Genomic DNA, 22,988 nt, shown 5'->3' with positions numbered 1-22,988 from the left:
TTTTAATGTATTGTTATACACTATTCAACTATATAGGTTGTTAAGTATCGTAACAATTCAAATCATGAAGTTTTCTCATATATGTTTTCTTGGAAAACAATAAAATGTACAGCTTGCATATTGTTTGAAACAGCACGTGTACAATAAATTCAATTGTAGAATCGTAGAAACAATATATTGAATTTTTGGAAATGAAAAAAATCTTGTCAAGATACAATAAAATGTATTGTAACCCATATATCTAATTGTGAATCAATTGTTTACGCTGTACAATCAATGGTTCATTTTTTTCCGGGTAGGTAATACAGGTTAGTCAACGCGATTCTAGAATTCAGAGAGCTCAGTTCAAAGTTATGTTTAGCAAATGAAGTGTATTTCTTTTAAAACCCTTACAATAAACCAAAGTACTTAAGCATGTATTTATAGATATATTTAAGCAATTTTGACAAACACAATTAACCATCAAAGATAATGTGAATAGCACACCGTCTTTGCAGGGATTTGTTGACAATGTCATCTAACACAATAATAAAAGTCATTTTGGACATTGTGTAATTTTTAATTATAAAAGATGGCTTTGCTATTATTTTCATAATCCTTACTTCAAATAATTTGTAATTGTTGGCTCACTCCATTACACACACACACAAAACACGTCGTATTTGAGATGTAATATCTTTTGAAAAATAAATGTGAAAATTCAACCTCCTCTTAATTTTTAGTAATCCGTAGGTATCAACTGACTGCCAAAATTTAATAACTGATTTTTTTGTAAAAATATCTACCAGAATGATATAATATCTTTTAAAACTAACTCTCCGATCGGTAATTCAATGTTATTAGCTTCAAAATTATGCAATACCTAGCGTCGGTTAAATCCAAAAGTTTTTTAGGTGGGCCAAAATATATGAGGTGGCCAATATACCTATGTTACCCTAATTCGAACGTGTATTTCTACCCAGTAAATTCGAACATCGGACGCATCGTGCACGAAAGCTTTTGATTGCGTTTCGAGCTTGCATAGTGTATCGGTAGAACAAAAGAGTGAAGATATACCAAAGCAGAGAGCGGATATCCAATACTCAGGTGATGAGATATATCGGGGTTGGATTTCCAACCTCAAACATAGGGCCAGAGTTTTTCTGGCCCTAAGAGGCGAATGACCTAAAGGTTAAAGCCTCCATGATCGAGACAAAAGAATGTTTAACACTCTTGCACACCCTATCGGGGAGACGTCGGCTCGAAAATGCCTTGTTTGATATTCCTTCGCTCTGTTTCTCTAGCGATACATAATGTAAACATAAAGCTTTTTAAGGTCGACGCGATTGATGCAAATGGTGCAGAATTGTCCGATGACGGGCCGATCGAAGCGCTACAATCGGCCCTATATCGTGCTCAATCGGTCCGATAATCGGCCCGATGATCGGACCGATGCGGGTCGACAACATCCACCGGGTATTGGAGTGTAGATCGCCCATGCAGCTTGACAAAATTCACTGAGTGGTTTGAGTCTTTGGTTCTGTAACGCATTTCTCAATCAAACGCAAAGTTTCTGAAAATTTATCAAAATAATCTGTCATCGCGACCAGAAAGGTGACAACTCAACAATCTTCCGAAAATTAATTTTTATCCTCGATCGTATGTAATGTGGCGTTAATTCGGTAGTTTGACACAAAATGTACCCTAGTTTTCGTGACGGGACGATCGAGAAATAAATAGTTCTCAATCGACCATTCCTGCGGTATTGAAGGTAAGTAGCGTGTGAGTTTTACTGTACATTTTACAGTATGAATTGTTCCGGGTTGGGCTGTCTTAAGCAAAAGCTAGACTTCACTGAACACGTATGCAGTATAATCGATGACGGACAATGTTTATCATTTTGTTATAAGGCCATCGCACAACACTTACTGGGTTTGATATTGCTTACAATTGATAACATTTACTATTTCAGAACCCAGTCGCGTAAGATACGATTATACGGAGCCATCGTCATCTATATGCATGCTATTGAGTGACAATAGATAAGAGCTCTTTAAAACAGTTCATAAACCTAACGACGTAAAGATGCTGCCGCTAACACATAAAGATTCGCGAGGATTTACGTACAAGGTACGAGAGAAATTAAACAGCCTCTCACGGCTGATCCTCTCCGATAGAAACTCGAGGAATCTGTTTTTGTTTTTATTGTTGAATTTAAGTTTCGCTTTTGTTGAGTTAATGTATGGAATATGGACCAACAGCTTAGGTAAGAGGTTTATTATTTACTGCAATGGGAGCTATAATGTTTCTGTTCGTAGGTCTTATTTCGGATTCATTCCATATGTTCTTCGACTGCACTGGTCTACTGGCTGGTTTGGCTGCATCTCTTATCACTAAGTGGAAGGCTAATGATAAATATTCGTACGGATATGTACGAGCGGAGGTGCTGGCCGGTTTCGTTAATAGCTTGTTCCTATTGTTTATCGCCTTCTTCATTATGTCGGAAGCAGTTGAACGGGCAATCGAACCTCCGGAAGTTAAGCATGAAAGATTGTTTGTTGTATCGGTACTTGGTCTTGTGGTTAATCTGGTTGGTATATATGCATTCCAGCATGGCGGACAAGGTCATTGCCACGGAGGACATGGTCACAGCCACGGGGGACATAGTCATAGTCATGGGCATAGTCACGGGGGGCATGGTCACTCGCATGGTGCAAATACTAGCGACACTAACCATCTCTTAGCTAACCACAATCATCATGGACATAGCCACGATGGACACGACCACGACCACGATCACCATAACCATAACCATGGCACTGCATCTATTGGAATAGAGCAATCGATAACATCCAACAATTCTCAGATAATGCGTGGAGTATTTCTGCACATATTAGCGGACACTCTGGGCTCGGTTGGCGTCATCATTTCGGCTGTACTGATGCAACTGTTCGGTTGGATGCGAGCGGATCCCATTTGCAGTATGTTCATCGCGTTGACCATTGGCATCAGTACACTTTCACTGATCAAAGAGTCGGTTATGATACTTATGCAGAGACAGCCGGTGACTTTGGATCGCCAACTGTCACAGTGCTATCAGAAGGTTACTGGCCTCGCAGGTGTATACAGTGTCCAGGAGCCCCACTTCTGGACGCTCTGTAGTGATGTGTACGTCGGGGCCATCAAGCTAGAAGTGTCCAAAAATGTCGACCCCCGGTACGTGGTGCAGCACACACGGATGATTTTCGAGGCAATTGGAGTACGGCAGATTTACATCCAGCTGGATTATGCTGCAATGTGATAAACTGGGTAAACACCGCAAGAAAATTGAGTATTGTTTTTTGTCTTCACTAGGCTCCTGGTAGATGTGTTCCTTCGTATTTTGAAGAAACTTATCTGCCGGAGAAAAATGTGCGTGTGAGTGGAAGTAACGCCCCAACTGTAGGAATGAAATTGCCCCTTGACTAAGTCTGTGCAGTTGAAGCATTTTGAGAGTGTGAGCGAGCGAAACACACTAGAATTTATTTGAGATACACTTTGAAAGGTTACGAGAGAAGTACTATCGCCCTAAGTTAATTTACATTGTCATTAAAACAAGAATTACAAAAAATAAGGACATGATTTTATACACTTTATTTCAATAGATTAGAATTGAATGGCATTTGCTAAAAAGCTACCTGTTTTGTTCAAGCCGAAAATTTTTTATATGAATCAAATACCGTTTGTCAGTTCTCCTGTCTAGTGCATATTTTGAAAGTCATAGCATGTATAGTGGAAACGATAGAATTGCTAATTTCACGAATAATCTATTTTGAAACAATGCCCCATTCGATATCCCTCTCCAGAATAGGGTCATCTTGATGACACACACGATTCACTTTTTGACCAATGACTCTGTCAAACCAAATGGGTGAAATTCCGTGAGGTTCGCTAACTTTCACTCCCACATCGTACATGGTTAGTGTTTGACCTTGCCGAACATTCCGCATGAACACAAGCGATTTACCTAGCTTAGTGTGACAAGGAACTTCCGAGAGCAGTAATTTTCTATCATAAATCGAAACTTCTTTTAAAGCTAACGAAAGTTCATCTCCATCGTAATCACTTTCATTCATAACCTGTGACAATATGGCACTAATTTGATCATGATCAATAACTAAATTTTCCACATTTCGTATGCAATGTACTAAACGACCGAATTCCTCCGGATCAAGAGACGCTTTATGGTCCGTCCCCTTCCAATTTTTGTCTAGCGTGAAGTGCCGTTCTATGATTCTTGCACCCAATAGAACGCTAGCAAGCGTAATTTGTAGTCCCAATTCGTGACCAGAATAACCTACTACAACGCCCGGAAAATTGTTCTTATACAACGGAATTAGCTTCAGTAAGCTTTCGGCCGGTGGTGTCGGATAGGCCGAAACACAGTGAAGCAAAGCAAATGGCTTACTATTGAAAATTGAATGAATCTTCTGAACCTGATTCCACGATTGCATTCCAGTTGATACGACAAATGGTACATCCATCGTAGCTGCTTCTCTCAACAGAGGAATATTATCAGCATCACCTGATCCAATTTTGATAAATGGCATATCTAATTCTGCTAACTGCTTCAGTGAGACAGGATCCATCGCAGATGCACTGAAAAGAATTCCAATTTCCGAACAAAATTGTTGTAGAGTTCGATAATCTTCTAAAGAAAATTCCAGATGGGCTTTGTGTTCGCCATAGGTACGTCCCCACGAGTTTTCCCCGCTATACGGACGTTGCAACGCACTTTGTGTGAATTTAGAATTGGCACAGGACTTTTGAAATTTGACACAATCGACGCCAATTTCCTGGAGTAAACAAACAATTCGGCTACTTACGCGTTTGGAAAATTTCAAATGTATTTACCTTCGCTCGTACAATCATTTCCTTCGCAATATCCATTGACCCCTGATGGTTTTGGCCAATTTCTGCTACTATAAAAACCGGTTGACAATTCCCGATATTTCTTACGCCCACCTTCATAGCTGGAATAAATTCTAAATTAAGTATCCGGTAAAGTTCTAAACTAGCTTCTATTTTCTGTGACGTTGGAACCAATTGAAAACCAATTAAAATCACCAATCAAAACTATTACAATCTGAATGAATCTACACATAAAAGAAATATAGATCCCTTGCATCAATACAAATACAGTCCGAACACTGTGACGATGCAGAAGATGGTGGCATTCTTGAACTCTCCCGAAGCTTGACTGTCACACTCCGCATCCCATCGGCAGCGCGCTATGTATTTAGAACCGGCGCCCAGCTGTTGACCAAGCATAACCTGAACTACATGTTTGTACCGTCGCATTTCTAAATCCTTAACCTTTAGACTGATTTCATCTGCCAGTGATTTGGTCCAACGAGTTGCATCGATGGCAGTGTAAGTTTGTCCTAAAAGGATATATGTAATCAAGCAATATTTAATACTCAAATAAAATTAATGTCCTTACCGGTTAGAGTATCTGTGAGGACCGTATTGATGATTTGCTTTATTTTCTCTGATTTAAAAGTTTGCTCCAAAGAGGGTCTAATTTGGTATGTGCTTGGTTGAGGGGCGCCAGATTCGTCCGCTACCTTCGGATCAGGATCAGGACATGGTCGCTCGATTTTCTGCAACTGTTCCTGTTGTAGCATTTTACGTACTATGTGGAAATTATCAGTTTAAATTTTGTTTGGAATTTTTTGAAGTTTACTTTATTTCTAAATTAGATGTTGTACTAGTTTGTTTTGTCCACCCGTTTCCCCGGTAACCTGAGACAGGGATGGCATTATTTAAAATATTCATACACGCTGGCGGAAAAATACTGAAACAAAATAATAATTTGTTGTGAAGGATTTGTTCGACGACACGACCAGACACTCCGAAGAAAAATCGGAATAAAAAGTGTTCGTGAGTGATTTACCACCAGTTACCATAAATATAGCGACCCCTTGAAAATGACAAAAACAAACTATTCGAGCAACACTGTTCAAGTTGCTATGCTCTAGTTACCAAGGAGCACCAGAATAAATAAACAAACAGTTTGAAATAGTTGTGGAATAATTCCACCGTTTTGAATTTTTGTGTCTTTTCCTCTTATTTAGTGAATTCCGGAGAGCTATTAAATAATGTGGATAATCATCAATGCAAATTATGATAAAGCTGAGTGGAGGTGAGTGCTTGAATTTTATTATTAAATATTTTTCCATTGCAGTTAACATTCTTTCGCCGCCTTCGAAAATGCTTCTGAGAAGGGAGATATAGTATCTTTCTATTCGTTTCCTACGAACAGTTATATGTAAATTTAAAAGAGATGGTAGATAAATATTTTAGATATACATAATTTAGTTAATTTCAGATTGATTCAATGGAATCTTTTGTGCGATCACTGAACCTCATATCAAACGGATTTGTTCACCTCATTTCTGCCGGAATTACTTTAGGGATCCATTAAACACTTCTAAAGGGTGAGAAGCTGGAAAATCTGAAAACAAATCATACACTCTTGCTTATGTGCATTATTAAATAAATCCGAACGGAAAATAAGATCGCTCCGTTTATTGAGTAGAATTTAATAAGCAATCACATTTAACCTTTATATACTCAAATTTATATACTACATTCACCCGGCTGCGCAGTTGATTATATCAGTTAAATCGAAATCTACAGTAAAAAGTTTATTCAGTACTTTTATTTTATTTTTATTTTTTTTTCAACTGCATTATTACAGTCATCGTATTTTATAATTATGATGGAATAATTAAAGTCGAAAATTATACTTGAACATTTTTTCTGTCATCTATTCAACTTTATTTACACATTCGACAAACTGTTCAATCTGTTGAATATGTATATGAAAATTATGTGTTAAAAAACTACATGCCAAGTATAACACCATCAATCTTCATAAACAACCACGCACCACCTTCATTTTGATTACTGCAGAGGCACAAAACAGCTTTGAATGATTGCCAATATCTAGGTCAATATCATTTTCTGTTTTAATGTATATCACAAACTGTCCTTATCACAAACTGTCCAAATCCAGATGACACCAACAAGTTATTCAGTGGGTGCTTCTTTTTCACAGTTGATTACAAACAATTTTATCGACGACACGACCAGACACTCCGAAGAAAAATCGGAATAAAAAGTGTTCGTAAGCGATTTACCACCAGTTACCATAAATATAGCGACCCCTTGAAAATGACAAAAACTAATTATTCGAGCAACACTGTTTAGGTTGCTATGGACTAGTTACCAAGGAGCACCAGAATAAATAAACAAACAGTTTGAAATAGTTATGGAAGAATTCCACATTTCATTATTAAAAATATTTTACAAAAAATTGCTGATGACGTGTCTGGATCGATAGCTTCCGTTCGAAAAGTTGTTTCTACACTAGAACAAGCAACGACACAGATCCGCGACGTCGTTTGTGAAAAGTTTGATGATGCAATCAAAAAAGATAATTTGGCATCGGTAGAACGATTCTTCAAATTTTTTCCTTTACTTGGAATGCACGATCAGGGAACACATCTGGTGGTGGATCGGTTGATAAACTGAATGCGAAAGACATTGATGCCCTCATTGGTGGAATAACAATAATTCATTCGAGGGCTGAATTATAATATATAAAATTTATAAAATTGGTCAAACGCCGATTCTTGGTGAGTAGTTTATCTTCGTATAAATGGATTTCTAATCGCTTTGTGTTTTTTAGTTTGATCTCGAAAAAAGTTCTCTGGAACCAAATACTTTAAATGAGTTGATTGAAAAGTCCCAATTGAATACGCAAATGCAGGAAATTCTTGGAATGTATTTACTTTTTGAGCGTTATATCATGGAAGAAAGCATCCTGAAAGCGATAATTTTGGACAGCATTGAAACGGGGCAGCAATGCTCCAGCATGCTGGATGATGTATTTTTCATTATTCGGAAGTGCATTCGACGTTCGAATGGAACGCATGCTTGGAACAAGACTTCATAAATGCTTTGAAATCACCTCTGAAATCTGGTTACCGGTTACATAGATCTAGCCCAATCGGCACTTCAAAGTTCAATCCAGCAAGGGCAATTACAAACTAGTAACGTTGAACAGGCACGTTCAAAATTTTTGACAACCTTAAACAATGCTGATATGTCCACCAAGTTTATAGAAACACTGTGGTCACCTGGAGTTATCAAAAAGTCTACATTCAATCGGCTTGGTGGACTAGTTTTAAACCAGGAAGCTCGAGCAAAACTTTAAACGAGGAATATAATTCTGGGAACGTTATGAAAGTGATAATATATGAATATATTCCCTCTGAATATAACACACGAGAAGTTTTTTATTGCCTTAAACAACCGAAATCAAATTTTTTGTAGTGAATAATTTGCGTTGCCGGTACGGTACGCCACTACGAATTACATATTCGTTATGAGACAAGTACTCCAGAAGTGTCGAGAATACAACGCGCCATTGACTTCGAAGCGGCGTACGAAACAATCGCTATGGCAGATTATGCACGAATGCGGATTTCCGTATAATTTGACGTGATTGGTCGAAGCAACAATGGATAGAGTAATGTGCTACGTCCAAGTATCTGGGACGCTCTCGAGTCGTTTCAAGTCTCAGAGAGGGCTACGGTAGTTTTGGATTCTTTTGTCTCTTGTTCAATATTGCTTCGAAGAGCGCGGATCAACACGATCTTCCGAAAGTACGTACAGCTCTTTGGCTTCGCGGACGACGTTGATATTGTGACACGTAACTTTGAGAAGATTATGGAAAGAAACATCGAGCTAATAGCCGAGGCTAGAGGAATCTGACTGGCTATAAAAAGATACAAATTAAAAAAATGAGCAAAAATGACTCAAAATTCTTTGAAAGAATAAATTTAATACCTGCCAGCGGGCCAACTTCATTCAGTGGTTTCGTTTCAAGTGAGAATCTCTTGTTTTTGTTTACATTCCATATGTAGTTACCAAGGCTACTGGTAACTGCTTTTCAAAATCAATAACTTACCAACTTGTGTTGCCAGTTCCAACATTTTTTCAAGCAAATCCGTTTTGACATTACCAGTTACTGAGGGGTAGTTAAATTTGTGATACAGTTTTGATAGTCGAGTGGCAGGTCGTGTCGTCGATTATATCTTATGGAAAAAACTAGAACAAAGAAAACAAATTAAATCAAAATTGAGCAAAAATGACTCAAAACTCTCTGAAAGAATAAATTTAATACCTGCCAGCGGGCCAACTATATTCAGTGGTTTCGTTTTAAGTGAGAATCTCTTGTTTTTGTTTACATTCCATATTTAGTTACCAAGGATACTGGTAACTGTTTTTCTAAATCAATAATTTTCCAACTTGTGTTGCCAGTTCCAACATTTTTTCAAGCGATTTCGTTTTGACATTACCAGTTACTGAGGGGTAGTTAGATTTGCGATACAGTTTTGATAGTCGAGTGGCAGGTCGTGTCGTCGATTTGTTCCTTTCTGCTATAACTGTTAAATCGAGAAGATATTTTTTATGCCTTTTCAAGTTACATATGAAAACGGGCCAATTTCGTTGAAAACCCCGTTGCAGAAGTGGAAGAAATTTTTCTTGCTTTGAGATGGGAATGAGATTTTTGATTCAATGTATGAAAACAAACGTTTTTTTGGAATCGATGTCAAAAAGCATCGTTGGCCATTGTGCAAACAGAACTTTTCTTGGTACATCTGGGTTTTAACTGGAATTTTTTTTTTAAATTCATTTTTCGGGTATATAAAATTAGTTCAAAACCAGTGCGTTCTTAAATTTTCCCAATAACCTGTTGAATTTATCGAAAAATTCTGTCTTGGTTAGTTTCGTCTGTTCAAGTAGGTGGCGTGTAATGTCGTTTTTGATGACAGAGTTACAGCAAATATTTGGTTATACTAATATTGTTAATGTGCAATGATATAATGTATATGGTTACTTAGGCGGTATAGTAAAATGCCGAGACAGATCGGCAATACACATTTTTTTCTGATTTACCTAATTTGCTGATTTTTCGGTAAAGTACATATTTTTCGCCGAAATTTGGCAAAAAATTTAAATTTGGCAAAAAATATAGTTTAAACATAATCAAATTACATTTATGGTTGTAAGTGCCAACAACGTCAATGGTGCAAAATTGCTCGATGACGCGGCGTGATCGTGATCGCTTGATTCGCAATCAGTACGAAAATCAGACTGACACATCTAGACAAAATTCATTGGGTATCATCAGCTCACCTATTTTACACGAACTACACAATGATTCATGATTTGTTTCAACCGTGTATTCTGCCGTGAAGCTGTTGAGTATAAAACAAAGTCGCGTCTTTTAATAACTGAGTTCAATTAAAACTAAGAATTTCATCAAAAAATTTATACACAAATAAACCAAAATGGTTGAAGCTAACGGAGTACAACTCACCGAACATGAAGCTGAACTGTATGATCGCCAAATTCGTCTTTGGGGGCTTGATTCTCAAAAAAGGTAGTTTTTACTTAACCTCAATACATGAAACTATTTCTACTACCTCTATTTTAGATTACGGGCAGCTCGTATTCTAATTGCTGGTGTTAATGGGCTTGGAGCAGAAATTGCTAAGAACATTGTTCTGTCCGGTGTTAAATCAGTCACACTACTCGATAGCAAAGTTGTGGATGAATCCGATTTTTGTTCTCAATTTTTGGCACCACATTCATCATTAGGAAAAAACCGGGCGGAAGCTTCATTGCATAGAGCTCAGGAACTCAACCCAATGGTCGAGCTAAAAGCTGATACAGAAGAGTTGTCTCAGAAATCAGACGAGTACTTCAAAGATTTTGATGTGGTGTGCATCATTGGAGCTTCAACAGAAGATTTGCTACGTATTGATAAAGTTTGTCGTGAAGCCGACGTTAAATTTTTTGCGACTGATTTATGGGGAATGTTTGGTTATAGTTTTGCAGATCTTCAGAAGCATAACTTCGTCGAAGATGTCGTTAAGCACAAAATCATTTCGAAGCCCCACGAAAAGACTAAAACAGAGCTAGTAACATCGACTGTGAAGCGTTCATTGAATTATCCAGCCTATCAAGCGCTTCTGGACTTCGATTTCAAGGCACAATCATATGCTCGCAAATTGAAACGTTCCGGGCCATCGTTGCCTCTTCTCCGTGTTCTGCAGAAATTCCGCGATAACGAGAAAAGAGATCCATTGTATAGCGAGCGGACTGCCGATTTGGTAAAACTGCTGGTGATTCGAGATGAAATTGCACTCGACTTAGTTCCGGATGCGGCCTTCACTCATGTGTTTGCGCAGATCTCACCGGCAGCCGCCATTGTGGGCGGAGCAGTGGCTCATGAGATTATCAAAACTGTATCCCAGAAGGAGGCACCACATCACAACGTGTTTCTGTTTGATCCGGAAAGCTGCTGCGGATTTATCGAATCGATTGGAGTAGATGCTTAAGCAATAGATGAAGCCAGGCCTGGCAAGGCAGTATTATAAGCAGCAGAGCTAATTTTCTCAATAAACAATGATAACCAGCACAGAACTCGTGTTTTAACTCAACTGTAATGAAAAATTTAGGTCCTGAATGGTAATAATGTGTTGATTGTGTCAACTAAAACGTGTTTTTAATTTCGGGTTCGCTAGGAATTACGCCGGTAACACACGAGATGATACTACTATCAATATTAATACTGGCAAGCCTTCATCAATGCGTTAATCCTATTTAAATGCACACGGTCATTATGGTTCGTGTAAGAGCTGCTATACATAGGCAAGATGAAAATGTCATCTGTCTCTTTCTAGCCTGTCTTTTGGCAAATTAGTAACTATTTTTTTATGTTTAATCAATGTAATACCGGCATAAGATGCATTGAATGGATTTGATTAGTGATACAGTTTCATCGAGAGCGAGATGATTCTCTCCCAACTCGTTCGAAGCGTGCTTGCTAGGTTACGTCATACGTTCATTAAAAACAAAAACGTCATCGCTCTAGTGGCTCTGATGGTACAGTTGTGAAGCAGGTGAGAGAGACCGTTGCAAGTTTATTTTCGTTTCTCACTCAAAACTCGTGAATGTGTGTGCGTGTATCGTCTGCTCTTCGAGGGAGTCAGTCATCGTCGGCGATGTGCTCCTAATTTTTTTTAACATTTGTTATTATTTTGTATAATTTTGGTCAAAAATGTTTGATAATTGAATAACAGCAGTTGTGACGATTTTGAAGACCTATTTTGAAATGTGAAAAACGCTTGATTCGTTGGTGAAATTCTGAAGTGAAAATTTGAAAATTTCGGAAGCACGCTTTTGTGGCATCCTCATTAGTTCATTCAAGACCGGATTTATATCGGGCCGCCAAAGAACATGTTGAACAAAATATTGCTGCTTTTTGTTGCTCTTCGTATAGCATCAGTGTTTATCGTAAGGACCTGGTACGTTCCGGATGAGTACTGGCAAAGCTTGGAAGTTGCACATCGGTTGGCATTTGGGTAAGTAAGGTTTTCTGGGGTTCGGTGAAATTTGTTAGTTTTTGAACTAGTGTGTTCATTTGTGAGATTCTGCTGATTATTTTGGTCTCATGAGAATGAACTTCTCACAGAGGGTTTGTGTATTTGCTTTGCACATCAAGGGGCACACAAATGCTCTTGTCCATTATGAATAATGAAATCTCGATGAATTTTCTTAAGTTATCTTGAGAAAAAAAAATGAAGTATCTTCATGACGGATAATTGATTGCATAAATGCTAATATGAAGTGATACATTTGACTAAATTAATAGAATTTGACAATTGAGCAATTTGACGTCTCAGTTACTCACACCGATGCAGAGTGCGCATATCTATTCATATACGAAATTAGAATGTATGCGAGCCGAAGTCAAAGTATGTTGTGGGTTCAATTTTACACTGAGGTAAAACATTTTTGACTCAATCATACACTGCGAAAAATGCATATAGAATTTCGTAAGCTATGAACTAATGAACCAAGTAGAAGACAGTTCCATTACGTGATATAGAGTTTCATGAACGATTTTATGTCTTTCTCAACTGTTCTCTTGGCATTGCAGTGTTTTTTATTGCATATATGTCTTCAATAATTGGCACGATGCGGCTCGACAAAATTCACTGGGTTATTTCGACATATTCACACTAGCATTAACCTTTCAACTGCTGAGAATAGCCACACCAACACATTCTCACGTGTATTGGACTGTAAATGAGGTAGCAAATCAGTTGAACTTAGGGAACTTTAAATATTAGTAGATTTGCTATCGTTCATGGACAACATATTTAAAAGTATTCAATTCATGATTTAGTAACAAAATATCCAATCTCATTGATTTGTTGTTTTATTGTTTTGATTTATTTTTCGCGTGTGATTTATATTGATTCTCCAATACTTTTCAAGGTAATATTTAGAGCGAATTGCTGTTTGCTTTTCATTATTCCTAATCATGGAAATAGAAGTCAAAAGGCTTAACATTCTGTTTTTCGGTGTAGACATAATGGTCTACATAATGGCTTTACGGTTTGGGGAACGGATTCTATCAATTTTCCTCAGAGAAAAAGTGTATATCTAAGAAATACGAGAGAATTAAAAGATCAGCTATCGCAATGACAATGAATCTATACACTATTTTGTTTAACCTCTTGCTGTATTACTAGATCAAATAATATTCTATTAATTTATTCATTTCAGATACGGCCACCTTACCTGGGAATGGACAAAAGGCATCCGCAGTTACGTATATCCGGCTTTAATAGCTGGAATATATAAATTTCTCGCATTGATTAAGTTAGACTGTGTTGAGTTGCTGGTCCTGCTGCCTCGCATCCTCCAGGCATGTCTATCGGCATATTCGGACTACAGGTTCTACGTATGGTCAAACAGGAGCAAATGGTCAGCTTTTGTGTTAGCAACTTCTTGGTTCTGGTTTTACACAGCTTCCCGTACACTCGCGAACACCCTTGAAACTTCCCTCACAGTTATAGCGCTTAGCTATTTCCCGTGGGCCTCCGCGGAAAGCACAACTTTCTTGTGGCCCGTAGCGCTCTCGGTTTTCGTTAGACCAACATCGGCTATTCCGTGGATTCCGCTATGCTTGTATCACGTCAAAAAATCCTCACATCCAGTTTGGGAATTATTGTTGAAGCGATATCTTCTGATTGCTTTCACCATTGGGTCATTTTCAATAGCAGTCGATAGTTTCTTGCATGGATCTCTTATCGTTTCGCCGTATGAGTTTCTCCGTTTTAACATTATAAAAGGAATTGGAAGTCTTTACGGTGAACATCCTTGGTATTGGTATTTCAATGTAGGATTACCCACCGTTTTAGGGATTGGATCTATTCCGTTTCTGTTTGCTTGTGTGGAAACAATTCGTCACCGACAAGTATATAAGGAACGCTCTATTCTGTTAGCTGCAATTGTATTTACTTTGTTCATTTACTCGCTTTTACAACACAAAGAGTTTCGTTTCATACTACAAATTCTACCGCTATGTTTGTACGTGTCGGCGGATCATTTATCAAGATGGAGTAGAAAAGCTTCTGGGTATGAACAAACAAATTTTGAGCTCAGTCGATTAATAATGTCGAGTCATTAAATCAATTTCAGAAAATTGGTGTGGTTTGCAGCGATTGGAATATTGGTCGGAAATATTATTCCTGCAGGATATCTTAGCGTAGTTCATCAACGTGGCGCCCTGGAAGTGATGTCCTCACTGCAATCTATAGCACGCAACTATAAAGACGAATTCGATCAGCCAGCCAAATTAATCTTTCTCTTGCCTTGCCATACAACGCCGTTACAGAGTCATATCCATCACAATACCACAATGCGCTTTCTGCGTTGCGAACCGAATTTCGAAAACGTAGACAATTATGTAGATGAAGCAGATACTTTCTACAAAGATCCGATGAGTTGGATTAGAAAAAATCTACCCGTCCATCCGCGTAGTGCTTTACCGACTCACGTGGTTGCATTCGATAGTTTGGAACCCAAGATCAAGGACTTCCTATCAGTTTATAAACAAAAGGAATCATTCTTCCATTCGGATTTTACAACTGACAAGATTGGAGCTAACATAGTTATCTACGAGCGGTTCGATCCTACAAAAGCTACTACAACTGCCGCACCACCAGTACAAGAAGAGCAGCCTGCCGAGCAAGACGTAGAAGGATAAATGCAACATATTTAATGTTTTTGAGTGACCTTTTTGTTTCCTTTCCTTTTGGTTTTAGTGCTAGGTTTCTATGAGGAGTTGGATTGGTAACTAATGTCGGTGGCGAGAAGAACGAATGAAATACAAGGCAATAATAAACTTTTGACGAAAGTTTAGCAATTTGATTATGTTAAGAAGAATGGAGCTATAATAAAAACGTACTTTATTTTTAACGATATTATATATCAATTGACTCCTTCTGTAAAGAATAATTAGCTCTAAGGGGCTATGATTGTGTAACAAACTGCCACGTAGTTTATATGAATTATAATTTCACAAAATCGAAATAATTTTCAACTGTTGACTACACAATAATACAATCCCGGTCATTGTGTAGCGTGTAGATATACAATGATTGTTGTAGCTTAGCAATGAACCAGCGATACTAAATTTTTTAGAACTGAGCTGCTTTTATTTTGTAGTCAATCATGGATTTCTAATTTTTCCTGTTCAGTCCTTCGAATTTACCAAGTTTTACAAAATAAAGTGTTCATATTTTGACTTTGTTTTTTTTTATTCTTCCGAATAAATTTGTACGTTTCAGTTGACCAGAAAAGTTACTGAACATCCAGTTTCAGCATTAGGAAGGTATGTATCACTGCCACTACCACTGGAAGCGAGTAGACTTACAGTAGATCCAAATTTGTTTATCCGAGAGCATTCATATTACTACTGTTATAGAGGGACATAACAGGTTGTTCAGGGCCGTGAGCAGAATCCTTTCCAACAGATCCCTACACACTAAGATTTAATTCCTTTGTTCGGTAATATTATTGACGAGAACTTTCGGTAATCTATAGAAATAACCGATATTTCGGTACATGGGTTTTATTTTACAACAATTATGCAAATTTTCACCGAACGATCAGTTTAACGTAAATTTTCATTACAGAATTCTGTATTAGATATACATTTAATACGGTAAACCTGAATAGTCGCCGAATACGATAAAAATCATGCTGCCCGTTTGGTAAATTTATCTTCCAATAACCGAACTTCTGTGAAAACTGATTGTCATGAAACTAACTGTCAAACAGTTATTAAAATATTAAGTGAGTGTCTTATTATTACCCAACCGAAAAAAATGTTGAAGGGTTCATCGAATGGATTGAGGTACAGGTGATAAAAGTTTTCAAGACATTAGAGCCACTAACAGCTTTTTGTTTACTTATAGGTAGAAAATAGTTTTGTTTCACTTGTCCACATGCTGCCAACACAAATCGTTCAAGGGTAATTTTTGTTGGACTCGACGGATTGTGCAGTGTTTTGGAAGGCGCTCATAATTCCGGTCAGTCGGAACATCTGACATTTTTTAAACTTCTCGTGGAATAAAACAATTTTCTTCGTTCGTTTTTGTGAATATGTGTTGTTTTTTAAATCCGAAAATCCTGAATTTCAACATAAGAAAAACAAACAAACAAAAATTACCGAACAATCTGTTAGATCCATTTGGTTTACAGTTCACGGTAGTTGTTTGACAGTTCAGCAATTACCGAACGATCGGTAATCAATTCAATTACCGAACGTTCAGCTGTTGAAAATTCGGTAAAAAATTACCGAATACTGCGAAATTTTCTAAGTGTGTACTTAACTATACATGTATATCCTTGGAACAATATCGTTCATTCAAATTCGCAATACCAGTTTATGTTCGCCATGTGCCATAGACAGAGTTCATAACATCGATTGTTAATGATTTTTAACAGAGCGTTTTAGCAGTGAACGAAACCACGGAAGAACATTCCAAATAAAGTTGATATATAGGTAAGTTTTTACGAAGACAAGCCATAAATCGGTAGTAACATGTGATTACGAAATCACAACATCTACGAAATTGTGCGCAATATGCTTGAATTTCATGTTTAAAACTTGAGTAATGAGCATTATTTTTCGTAAATTCAAAAGGGCATATCGCACGATATGCCCTAATCACATGTTAGTACCGAAATATATGATTTATAAATGGAAATGGATGTCGGAAAGGTTACAAATGATGAAATGAAATTTCAATGGAAATGGACCCCTATTATAGTCGAGCCCGAGTTCATCAGTGAATTTTATTGCAGTGCAGCCATCTGTACTAGTATTTTGACAGTTATCGGAACTTGATTTGTTTTTGTTATTGCTTCAGTTACCACTCTTAGATGGGTTGCTGCGGAACAATATAAAATTATCGTTGGTTTTACAAACATTAGGACAGAGGAGAAGAACACCGGTTGATCAGTTTCCAGTTCCTTGTGGTACTGATTCGACAACGAAATCGATCAACTTGAAGGGCGTTTTGCATGATTTCTAATAAAATATCAAAGGCTACCTCTTCAAATACTATGGATGTTCTCTCCAGTGAAAAATATCTTATAGCTCGGGCAAAACAAACGTCCGATCCGTACACAGCGAAGGCGTGGATTATCGCAGCAAAAACGCTTTTCCCAAATGATTTCGGCGTACAGTTCGAAGCCTATGAAATTGAGAAAAACGCCAAAAACTTCGAGGAGGCCGCGAAATGTTTGAGCTACATGTAAGTACAGTATTTCATATACTTAAAATTACTAAAGTCTGATTTATTTCCCTATAGTATTATGACATTCCAAAATGCACTTCAAACGCCGGCTAGTTTACTGAACGAAATATCTTTGATGACGTCAGCACTACGAGTTCCCGAAGGCACAACTACACAGGAACAAGAATTTTACGTTAAAATGTTCCAGTACATTTCCTATGAAGTGCAGCATAAAATTTTGCTTTTGACGGCCGCTCATTCGAATAACAACTTGGATCATTGTCGTTTGATTGTTCTGCTCTTGAAACGATTTCCGCAAGCTATTTCGACGCATGCTGTAAGATAGCCATTGTCCATAGATATCGTTTTTCATGGTAATGATTCTAAACTATTTTTCAGCCTCGACTTGTTGATACTTTGGTGCAAAACATCGCTATACCCAATTTCAAAGAGATGCTAGTACAGGAAGCCATTCCACTGATTTTTAACCGGCCTCCGGATTTGCCCAACAAACTGGTTCACCAGATTTTGGCTATATGCTTTGAGTACTATCTAAACCAAATGCTTTCGGATACTGAGGACAAGAATCGATTGATCGCCGAATGCTGGCGTAAAATTTTCGAAGTAATGGACTTCTGCGGAAAGATTCTTAAATGGGAACCGTTTGTGCCTTACAAAAAGGGATGGAGTAAAGATATTTACTGGCAAAAGATAATCCAGATTGTGCAATCGGCACCACCAAGACCGTCGGAAAATAAGCAGATCTTGTTTTGCGCAACAATTGTGTTCGTGCTTTCGCTACAAGAGTACATAAATTTTTCTCGTTTAAAAGGCAAGGATAGTGAAATCGAAGTCATACTGGTTGAAGGTCTGAAAGATCTAAAAATTGACATGAAACGTAGGCAACTGGAACCGGTTTTAGAGATACCACAGGTGGTCGTGAATGGCCCTGTGAATCCGGATGCCCCTAATTGTCTGGTTACATCTTATAACTGCTGGCAATTGCTGCACTCCAATGAAATTCTTAAAGCTGATTTCACTCAGCTTATCATTTGCATTCCAGCATTGTCCTTGTGGATACAAAAGTTTTTGATGGATTTATCGGTATATGTGGGTCAGCACGAAGAGACTCATACACTGCTCCAATCACCGAATGCTCGCGGTATGTCCCAGTTGGAGAAAAACGTTCGCTTGTTCGGATTAGCATTGGTGCAAGGAAGTATCAACGTACATCTTTTTGAGTTGATGAACAGTATTCTGCAGAATTTACCAACGGTCAACGGCACTTACCTGCAAAGCATTTCACTTTTCCCTGCTCCTAGAGTGCTCATGTTGATGCCCCTAACGAAACGTTCCATTCTTCACTATGTAGTGCAAACACTTATCACATTATTGAAAGCGAAGCTGGGCGATCCTGAATGCTCCAGTACTGTGATGGGAAACCTGTTGGTGCTTTGTCAACTTAATTGGCCTCACGAATCTACCATCGTGGAAATAATTTTCGAAATAATCAAATCCAGGCGGCAATTTACATATCTTCTGTTCAATAGTTATATTATTAACGTGGAAATCGTGGAGGAGTTTATGTATTTGTTACAGAAATGTCCCGAGGTGAAGCTTGAGTTTGCCGTTCCACAGAGTGGTGGAAATCTTGCTGCGGCAGGATCACGTCGAATCGGGACGCGTGGATCGGACAAAGGAGTTAAGGAAGATTTCAAGCAGCTTATCAGGCAACAAATTGGGCGATGTAATGATGATTTGGATGAACTGCTGGTGCAGTTCTTGCAGCAACAACATTTAGTCTTGCTTCAAAACATTTTCGAAAAGTAACATATTTACGTAACCGCGGATGAATAAAATTAAGATAATAAATTTTTATAAAACGTCGTCGTAGAAGCAAAAAGTTTTTCGAATAATTTTTTTTAATTTTTTTTTTTAAATAACTATTTATTGGAATATGAGTTAAAATTAAATTATTAAGATTTAAATTGGGTGTTCAGCCACAAGTGGTGACTTTTCAGCCCTGTTATATATATATGATTTGGTTATTACCATGAAGACATCATTTGCTTCCGCAATTCTGAGATTTTTGTGTAGGGAAAATTCTAAACCTACTTGTATTGTTTTTTTCGAATAATGAAAAAGTCGTTACTATAGAGTTAATCTAGGGGTAGAGTTTGTCAATTGTAAAGACTTTTTGATCCCGTTCGAAAAGTTATTATAGGTAGGCTCATTCGTTAGCTGCATTTTTTATTTTGAGTTTTGGAAACATACTAGTCCGAAATATCCGAATCAGGCGAATAACATAGATAGGACAGCAATTGAAGCTTTACATCGTTGGTAGGCATGGATGCGATGCTTTTCTGTGCTGACGCATTGTCTTGTACAAATGCGTTTCTTCGCTAGAAGTCAGGCTGTTTCGTAGCGATTTCGGTCTTCGATCGCTTCAATAATGTACAGTAATACCAAAGATAAATAATAAGACGTGATGGTTCCGAACAACATCTGAAATTAAAGTGATACGTACCCGGTACTTTCTGAAATGACCGAACTCACCACTAGGAAGTGCGCGTGTCGCGCATTCTGAATAAATGTGGGATGAGAGTGTACACTGCAAATAAATTTTACCTATTTTTTTAGGAGAAATCACTCATTGTCGAGCTCTTCTATAAGCTATCCAAAATTAGGTGGTTATCTATTCGAAATTCAACTGGATCGTAAAAAATGGGTTTGTTATGGCACAACACTTTGGGTAAACTTACATTTACCTAAATTTTTGAGGTCATCACTCGTTATTTAAAATTGGAGATATGCTCTTTAGTTGATATTAGGTAGGTTTTGACACAAAATTAGGCAGCGGCTGGTAAGAGTACGGTGAGTGCCAAAAACAAACGTCATTTTCTCAAAAGCCATAAACAAACAACGCTTCATAGATCTAGGAGTCTGGGCCATTAAGGAGAAAGAAAGAAAAACAAACACTCACCTTCAAAATTATTCTGTTATGTCTATCTATTTGCAGGTGGGTCTTTTTTTAAAGATGGTGCATTCGCTAGTGAAGTAGGGCTAGATGTTGATCATCAAGACTGTGACACTGGCACAAGGAAATGTGATTCGCGAAAATATAATCGATTCTTTGAAGAAAGCCGTTGCGCAAGGTGCTGATATGAAACAAACCCCATTTTTGAGACATACTAAAACACCGATCATGTCCATAACTGACCGGCGTGTTGAATGTGATTGATCATAGCACTTTATCGTTGCTAAAACAGGTGGGTGAATAATCTTACAGACATAACTGGAGGACGTGAGCTCGAATAAAAATGATAATCGTTCGTATTAGTTGATTGGGTGAATTTCGCAATTTTTACTAGTTGATTGAGTGAATTTCGCAATTTTATTTTTCAGAATTGTAAAGGTGCATTTTTACTAAAGATTGACTTATTGGCGACACAATTAATTAACGCGGAGCAAATCAGAGTAAATAAACATAGCAACATACAGAATTTTAATGTCGATTATTTCATTTCGTGTTTGAATATTTCAGTGACAAAAACTATCAACATTCTGTATGGGATTAATTTCTGGCATTCAGAAAAGCCAAATTGTGTAATTCTCTACGATATTAAACACTGTTGCGAATTTTACACTGCGAAAATGACACTAAGCTAATCAAATTACCTTAGATTTAGATGGTTAAAACTTCCGATTTGCAAAGAAGCTGTCTTTATAATTATTTAGATTACATTTGGAGACATTAGAAGAATTGATTTTGCATAATATTCCCCATTGTTGTTTACTTTTCGTTGTATTTTATTCCAATGCAAACGACCAGCAGCAGGATGACGCAATCGATCTTCTTTGAAGGGAAACTGGTTCTGCGAACATCCCGCAATTGATTCAATACTGAACTGAATTCTCGATACTGGAACTGGAACTGATATAGTTACATAGTAGGAAAACATTTCTTTGGGAATATATTAATGGTTCTAACAAGAACCGGTTCTCAGTTCAAGCACTAAACAAAACAGGCAAGTAAGCGTGATGAGCTGTTTCATTATTTCCAAAAGTATTAGAAAACTTTGTTTTTGTATTATTTATGGTTACCTTACACTGTTGAAAATTTAATCACAAATTCCTGATTATGATACATATTTCTGATAGCTTGTAGAAAAAATTATTTTGTTGGGTTAAGCACAACAAGAGACTTCCACGATTCAGTTCTATCCATTCTTATACAGAATCACCCTCCTCGCCCTCTCATTCCAATACTAACGCAGAAGGCTATCATCCTTATTTTGAATAACGACGTATTGATTTTTCGATCGTATGTCATTTGTATTTCCAATAACGCTAGCAAAGTCAAAGGTCAAACTAGGATTCGATCGAAAAATCAATACGCCGTTATTTAGAATAACGGTGGATAGCATCATAAATCAAATAAACATAGATTTCTCACTATACGGTGACACTAACAGCACCTCTAGTGATAAACGGGTGTACTTTTTTCCATTAGCTACTGTGGTTGTGTTAAATGCGCAGGCAACTTTTTGCATGCATTTTAGGAGCATTTACGCACCCATTCTCCACCAGACGGTGCTTTTGGTGTCACAGGTTGCTCAACTACATTACTATTACACTGGGAAATCTATGTTTATTTGATTTATGATAGCATTCAAACGATGCCGTTCTATTGACACACGGGGAGGCATGAGATAGGAACTTGTTATGCAAACTTTCGACGATCTATTTCAAGACAGGTTTCGTTTTTCTGAATATTGTTTATTATGACTCCTCAACTTTACTCTCAAGTATCAAGCATAATGCTTAATCTGTAGTGTCGTATTATGGTTGTTACATATCTTTTGAAAATGCTAATTTTGAACAAGGAGCAACATCCCCAATACCTTCTGTATCTTCAGCAAATTTTAGCATTACCAGTTCGTAGGTCACCACAGTTCCCGCCATCTACGGATAACTAACGTCATTCAGTTAATAATGATCCGAGTGCAAATTATTACCCCAAGCATGGTTCTCTTGGTGAGATAAAAAAATCCCATTCCGGATAAGGCCACCTGCTCGGTACGCAACTGATTTATGAATCTGTCCAGTTCCAGACACCAACCTGCATTCGGAACTTTGGTACAGATATTCAATGGAGCGCGGGAGGTTTCATTGATCATCGCAGCACTATATAAAACTAGTGTCATCTTTAGAACCAGGTACACCAGAGCGTACCAGTGGTTGATCAGCGTAATTGTATCTTCTGATTTTCTGCAATAAAAATATGAG

At 37.6% G+C, this 22,988-nt stretch overlaps 7 protein-coding genes across 7 annotated transcripts in view; 4 read left to right on the top strand and 3 right to left on the bottom strand.

Annotated features, from left to right (window-relative positions):
• Positions 1-1,563: 1,563 nt before the first annotated feature.
• Positions 1,564-3,651, top strand: LOC131428355 (zinc transporter 7). The gene is made up of 3 exons (XM_058592258.1): positions 1,564-1,750; positions 1,952-2,245; positions 2,298-3,651. Exons 2-3 carry the CDS (start codon positions 2,065-2,067, stop codon positions 3,278-3,280), a joined length of 1,164 nt encoding a protein of 387 aa, XP_058448241.1. The 5' UTR covers positions 1,564-1,750; positions 1,952-2,064; the 3' UTR covers positions 3,281-3,651.
• Positions 3,466-5,019, bottom strand: LOC131428356 (sialic acid synthase). The gene is made up of 2 exons (XM_058592259.1): positions 4,873-5,019; positions 3,466-4,814 (listed from the first exon to the last, which is right to left on the bottom strand). The coding sequence occupies exons 1-2, from the start codon at positions 4,987-4,989 to the stop codon at positions 3,786-3,788; spliced, it is 1,146 nt and encodes a 381-aa protein (XP_058448242.1). The 5' UTR covers positions 4,990-5,019; the 3' UTR covers positions 3,466-3,785.
• A 1-nt stretch (position 5,020) lies between these two features.
• LOC131428358 (dynein light chain Tctex-type protein 2B-like) lies at positions 5,021-5,798 on the bottom strand. Its single transcript, XM_058592261.1, has 3 exons — positions 5,705-5,798; positions 5,462-5,653; positions 5,021-5,402 (listed from the first exon to the last, which is right to left on the bottom strand). Exons 2-3 carry the CDS (start codon positions 5,643-5,645, stop codon positions 5,146-5,148), a joined length of 441 nt encoding a protein of 146 aa, XP_058448244.1. The 5' UTR covers positions 5,646-5,653; positions 5,705-5,798; the 3' UTR covers positions 5,021-5,145.
• Positions 5,799-10,267: 4,469 nt separating this feature from the next.
• LOC131428357 (SUMO-activating enzyme subunit 1) lies at positions 10,268-11,523 on the top strand. Its single transcript, XM_058592260.1, has 2 exons — positions 10,268-10,477; positions 10,532-11,523. Exons 1-2 carry the CDS (start codon positions 10,386-10,388, stop codon positions 11,436-11,438), a joined length of 999 nt encoding a protein of 332 aa, XP_058448243.1. The 5' UTR covers positions 10,268-10,385; the 3' UTR covers positions 11,439-11,523.
• A 545-nt stretch (positions 11,524-12,068) lies between these two features.
• Positions 12,069-15,700, top strand: LOC131430410 (GPI mannosyltransferase 3). Its single transcript, XM_058595390.1, has 3 exons — positions 12,069-12,464; positions 13,675-14,529; positions 14,593-15,700. Exons 1-3 carry the CDS (start codon positions 12,340-12,342, stop codon positions 15,158-15,160), a joined length of 1,548 nt encoding a protein of 515 aa, XP_058451373.1. The 5' UTR covers positions 12,069-12,339; the 3' UTR covers positions 15,161-15,700.
• A 1,628-nt stretch (positions 15,701-17,328) lies between these two features.
• Positions 17,329-19,591, top strand: LOC131427347 (integrator complex subunit 10). Its single transcript, XM_058590462.1, has 3 exons — positions 17,329-17,717; positions 17,775-18,036; positions 18,099-19,591. The coding sequence occupies exons 1-3, from the start codon at positions 17,485-17,487 to the stop codon at positions 19,527-19,529; spliced, it is 1,926 nt and encodes a 641-aa protein (XP_058446445.1). The 5' UTR covers positions 17,329-17,484; the 3' UTR covers positions 19,530-19,591.
• Positions 19,592-22,496: 2,905 nt separating this feature from the next.
• Positions 22,497-22,988, bottom strand: part of LOC131428749 (gustatory receptor for sugar taste 64a-like) — a 76,392-nt gene continuing 75,900 nt past the window's right edge. The window contains exons 7-8 of the mRNA XM_058592792.1: positions 22,718-22,970; positions 22,497-22,664 (exon numbers count right to left, since the gene is read on the bottom strand). Coding sequence (XP_058448775.1) covers positions 22,551-22,664; positions 22,718-22,970 — 367 coding nt within the window. The 3' untranslated portion in view covers positions 22,497-22,550. The remainder of the gene's footprint in view (positions 22,665-22,717; positions 22,971-22,988) is intronic.

The sequence above is a fragment of the Malaya genurostris genome, chromosome 2 (assembly GCF_030247185.1).
Source record: "Malaya genurostris strain Urasoe2022 chromosome 2, Malgen_1.1, whole genome shotgun sequence".
NCBI lineage: Eukaryota > Metazoa > Arthropoda > Insecta > Diptera > Culicidae > Malaya > Malaya genurostris.
This window is presented reverse-complemented; position numbering and strand designations above follow the sequence as displayed.

What these genes read in the sequence shown, in the direction of transcription:
- LOC131428355 (XM_058592258.1), top strand. Translation starts at nt 2,065, where the DNA reads ATGCTGCCGCTAACACATAAAGATTCGCGAGGATTTACGTACAAGGTA. An exon ending in AATATGGACCAACAGCTTAG is followed by an intron (nt 2,246 to 2,297) that starts GTAAGAGGTTTA and finishes TTCTGTTCGTAG; the next exon opens with GTCTTATTTCGGATTCATTC.
- LOC131428356 (XM_058592259.1), bottom strand. Translation starts at nt 4,989, where the DNA reads ATGAAGGTGGGCGTAAGAAATATCGGGAATTGTCAACCGGTTTTTATA. An exon ending in AAATGATTGTACGAGCGAAG is followed by an intron (nt 4,815 to 4,872) that starts GTAAATACATTT and finishes TGTTTACTCCAG; the next exon opens with GAAATTGGCGTCGATTGTGT.
- LOC131428358 (XM_058592261.1), bottom strand. Translation starts at nt 5,645, where the DNA reads ATGCTACAACAGGAACAGTTGCAGAAAATCGAGCGACCATGTCCTGAT. An exon ending in CCTCACAGATACTCTAACCG is followed by an intron (nt 5,403 to 5,461) that starts GTAAGGACATTA and finishes ATATCCTTTTAG; the next exon opens with GACAAACTTACACTGCCATC.
- LOC131428357 (XM_058592260.1), top strand. Translation starts at nt 10,386, where the DNA reads ATGGTTGAAGCTAACGGAGTACAACTCACCGAACATGAAGCTGAACTG. An exon ending in GGGCTTGATTCTCAAAAAAG is followed by an intron (nt 10,478 to 10,531) that starts GTAGTTTTTACT and finishes CCTCTATTTTAG; the next exon opens with ATTACGGGCAGCTCGTATTC.
- LOC131430410 (XM_058595390.1), top strand. Translation starts at nt 12,340, where the DNA reads ATGTTGAACAAAATATTGCTGCTTTTTGTTGCTCTTCGTATAGCATCA. An exon ending in GCACATCGGTTGGCATTTGG is followed by an intron (nt 12,465 to 13,674) that starts GTAAGTAAGGTT and finishes TATTCATTTCAG; the next exon opens with ATACGGCCACCTTACCTGGG. An exon ending in TGGAGTAGAAAAGCTTCTGG is followed by an intron (nt 14,530 to 14,592) that starts GTATGAACAAAC and finishes AATCAATTTCAG; the next exon opens with AAAATTGGTGTGGTTTGCAG.
- LOC131427347 (XM_058590462.1), top strand. Translation starts at nt 17,485, where the DNA reads ATGATTTCTAATAAAATATCAAAGGCTACCTCTTCAAATACTATGGAT. An exon ending in GCGAAATGTTTGAGCTACAT is followed by an intron (nt 17,718 to 17,774) that starts GTAAGTACAGTA and finishes ATTTCCCTATAG; the next exon opens with TATTATGACATTCCAAAATG. An exon ending in AAGCTATTTCGACGCATGCT is followed by an intron (nt 18,037 to 18,098) that starts GTAAGATAGCCA and finishes ACTATTTTTCAG; the next exon opens with CCTCGACTTGTTGATACTTT.